Raw genomic sequence first — 4,029 nt, 5'->3', positions numbered from 1 at the left:
CTGGAAACCAAACAGTAATCAAGTCATAACATGTAATATAAACTTTTTTTTTTTTTGAGACAGAGTCTCACCCTGTTGCCCAGGCTGGAATGCAGTGGTGTGATCTTGGCTCACTGCAGTCTCTGCCTCCGGGGTTTAAGTGATTCTCCTGCCTCAGCCTCCCAAGCAGCTGGGATTACAGGTGCCCGCCACCATGCCCAACTAATTTTTGTATTTTAGTAGAGACAGGGTTTCACCATGTTGTCCAGGATGGTCTCAATCTCCTGACCTCGTGATCCACCTGCCTTGGCCTCCCAAAGTGCTGAGATTACAGACATGAGCCACTGTGCCCGGCCAGTGATATAAACTTTCAAAAGAGGTTTTGTGCTTGCTGGTTTTGCTTTATTCTTACTGAGGATTCAATAAAAATCTCTGTGAGAAAAGGGGAGAGGGGGAGAGGGAGAGAGGAAAAAAGGACCTAAAACATCCAAAAAACAGGCTTCAGTCCTTTTTAGGTGTAGTGCTCTCAATTCTTGGTTGATTCCCCAGAGGCAGGCAGCAGGGTCGGCTATTTAAACATCTCCCAACATGGATTTCTGTTTCGATGCAAAAGTTCCGGCAGGAGCCGTTTGGACGCTCACAGATCTCCTTGAACTTGCCCCTGACTGCACACAGAAGAGGGTTATTGCAACCATTCATAAGTCTTTCTTAATTTGTATTGAATTACACGAACACAGGGGGCAGTGCCTGAGAATAATCTTGGGTGGATTTTTTTTTTTTGCTGTGTTATTTAATTTTTTAAACACTTAAAAACCTGCTGTCACACAAAAATGTGGATTTTTTTGGTGTTCTTGAAAAATCCGAGAATATTGGGTACACCTACATGACAAAAGGCTGGAGGTTGGTAGCCTGCTCTCCTTTACAAGTTCTAGAGCATGCACGTTTCAGTTTGTTCATCTTTCTTATTCCTTACTATCTCCTAAAACTGATGGGAGATATCAGCCTTTTAAAAAATATAATGTCTTGTACTACAAATTTTCCTGGAATGAAAGAGAAGAAAATCTCTTTTGGCTCCTCTCTTTTTATTTCTACACACACACACACACACACACACACACACACACACACACACAGTGTATATATATGTATATGTGTTTATATATACATTTGGTAGGTTGTAATAGATGTATCTTTCAAAAGCAGAACCGAAATGCAGACCTAAAAGATAATATACCTTAAGTGAATTGTTAGAGGATTTTTTTTTTTTGTGGAAGGGAACAATATTCCTATGTATTTAATACACAAATATATCTGTGCACTTATTACATTCTGTGACTTCATTCACTCACTTCTTATATCTCTGGCACTGGTCTTTGAGGTTGCATTTTTTCTCTAGAAACCACTGTATATATTAAGAGTGAAACATATATCATACATTAACATATTAAGTTAATACAACTTGATATGTTGTATTAACTTAAACCAGGCTTTGGAGAGTCACACGAAGGAACAGCACAACAGAATCCCCGGGTGGGGTGTGCAGGGAAAGCCTTGGTTCTGACATTTACCCCATTGTTGGGAACAGCACTTCACCTTCCAGGGCCTTAATGTTTTCCTCTATAAAACAGCAAAAATAGAGGCAATAAGTTGCTTATTTTTCCTTGAATATACATGTTCAAGAGTTCTAGAAAATGTTCTGATCTATTTTGGGTGTCTGGTAACCTCCTTGGGCAAATCCAAGAAGTCCTACACATACTTCTCCAAAGCATGTCTGTGCAAGGGGCCTTACGCCTGTGATTAATGTTTGCATGCTGAATGCAGTAGGCCATACTCTGTGGCAGAGTCATCCCTGGTCCCTGTGTCTACGTTCTACATGGCAAGACTAGATGCTGAGAAGGAAGAGGGAAAGCCAGGGTTTGAGATGGAGCCTTACGGGGAAGAGTGGAGCCGCAGAGACCAGCAGTACTGGGGAGCAACAGGTTAAAGATTTCCCAGATTATAGTCATATTTTCAGACACGTCCCCACCAATCCCTTCTGTCTGAGCCTACCATAGCTTTAGCACAGCTCTTATGCCAGTATCTTAGGGTACCTAACTTTTGCTGAAAGAAAGTAGAGGAGATTTAGAGACCAAAATTTAGTAGAAAAATGCCTGATTTTTGATTTTTGAGGTCTAGTAATTGCTAGTAAACTTGCCTAATTTAGAGATGGAGTACGAGGCTTTCAAACACTTGAAATGCCATTGACTTCATCTAACTGAGTTGCTATAGAGAATTAATGAATTACGTGGCTGCAACCTCTCAGCCAATGTGTCTTCCAGATTTCCTAGGAGACCCCCTTTTCTGATCATAGGTGATGGTGATTTCTCTTTGAGTATCGAATCCCTGTAAGGTGTTAGGCACTTTACTCTTACCAAGTTTATTTCGTTACCTGGTAGAACTTGGCTCATAAAGAAGAAAATGGTGAAGAGGAGGACAGCAAACCTCATGGCTGAAGAAAGAAGAAAGCTTGGCTTCCTTTCCAGGAGGCAGAGAAAGCTTCCGTCTGTGGCTGCCTAGTACCAGTGGAATGTCCCTGTTTGGACCATAAGTGTCCTGCTGTACCTCATTAGGGATATTCATAGACAGAGGTGTTCTATGCATGCAAAACTGCTTTTATGGGAGGACTGAGAGTCCTTTTTTTATTGGACAGCCACTTCATTGGGATGATGTGGGTGCACCGTTTTGACCAGAAAACCTTGTTAAATGGGAACACCAGCTACAAACATTTTGGCAAAAGATGAAAGTTTATGAAGAAACAACCATTTATATTGTTATGGCAAATTAGGCTGTGTTGAGAAACCAGTTGGTTTAGCGAATGACCAGACATTTTGCTAGTGAACACTTCCCAGACTTTACTAGCCCTGCTAAGAATGAATCACCCCACTCGCTCCTGGTCTGAAACCCCAAAGTGCTTTGTTTATGCTACAGTGCTTACTGCCTTGTATGTTAGATCACTGACCGTATATTTGCCTCATCCACTACTGTGTGAGCTTCTTGCTTGCTAGGACAAGATTATATTCCTCAGAGCTGAGGAGGGAGTTGAATCATGTGGTCATTTATTCTCAAATCTTCTTCACCAGGTGGAACAAAACAGAACAGCAAAAGGCCACCGCACATGGAAGGAGGAGGTCCGGATTTGAATCCCAGAGCTCTAGATCTGTTTCTAACTGCAGGTATGCATATAGTCAGGAAAACTGTCTTCCTTCAATCCTGATAGCACCTATAAAGGTGGAGATCTGCCGGATCTAGATCAGGGGATTCTTGCTCATTACAAGACCAGCTGGGAGAGTTGCTTTGCAATACAGATGCTTAGTTTAACCTACCAACATTTTTATTGTTTTTAAAGTTGATGAAGAATTTTTTATTAAATAATGTAAACTTTCTTAGTTTACATCTAATAAAACTCTAACCAGCACACAAATACATTGAATATCAGCAGCAGAATCTTTAGATAAAGTAACCATACACAACTACTAAGCCACTTTTTTTATTGCTTATTATTTCATGCTGTTTGTCACCATTGGCATCATAATCAGCATCATCCCACATGGCTGAACACCTGTCATGATCCATATGCCATAAACGTCTTTCCTACTCATAAGGAACACATATTCTCTATGTGGATATGACATTACTGTCTGAACAAAGTGCCTTAGACAAGGCAGAAATTTACTTCTCTCTTACTTAAATCTACATTTACACCTACCATGGCGAGTACAGATGTTTGCCACAGTCATTAGGGATGCAGGCTCCTTCCTGCTGTCTGCTCTGCTGTACTTGAGAAGAGGCATTAGTTTGGCTGCTAAATCTTCACCAATCATTTTTGAATTCCAGGCAGCAGAAAAGAAAAAAGCCAAGAGAGAAAAACAAGAGAACATCTATCCCTACTTTAAAATTTTTTAACCAACTCCCTCTCATTTTTGTTTTTAAATGCACTTTGCTGAGGTATGATTAGATTTAAAAAGCGGTACACATTTGAGGTATACAGCTCAGTGAGTTTGGGGGTAAGTA

At 40.7% G+C, this 4,029-nt stretch overlaps 1 protein-coding gene across 1 annotated transcript; it reads right to left on the bottom strand.

The window, feature by feature from the left end:
- Window positions 1-359: 359 nt before the first annotated feature.
- Window positions 360-2,606, bottom strand: DEFB108B (defensin beta 108B). The gene is made up of 2 exons (XM_017963617.4): window positions 2,408-2,606; window positions 360-644 (listed from the first exon to the last, which is right to left on the bottom strand). Exons 1-2 carry the CDS (start codon window positions 2,463-2,465, stop codon window positions 481-483), a joined length of 222 nt encoding a protein of 73 aa, XP_017819106.1. The 5' UTR covers window positions 2,466-2,606; the 3' UTR covers window positions 360-480.
- Window positions 2,607-4,029: the final 1,423 nt, after the last annotated feature.

The sequence above is a fragment of the Callithrix jacchus genome, chromosome 13 (genome assembly GCF_049354715.1).
Source record: "Callithrix jacchus isolate 240 chromosome 13, calJac240_pri, whole genome shotgun sequence".
NCBI lineage: Eukaryota > Metazoa > Chordata > Mammalia > Primates > Cebidae > Callithrix > Callithrix jacchus.
The sequence above is the reverse complement of the archived record's forward strand: the minus strand, read 5'-3'. Positions and strand labels throughout refer to the sequence as shown.

Coding starts and splice junctions, on each gene's coding strand:
- DEFB108B (XM_017963617.4), bottom strand. CDS start 2,465: ATGAGGTTTGCTGTCCTCCTCTTCACCATTTTCTTCTTTATGAGCCAA. Junction 645..2,407: donor TATGAGCCAAGTTCTACCAG/GTAACGAAATAA, acceptor TTCTGTGTGCAG/TCAGGGGCAAGTTCAAGGAG.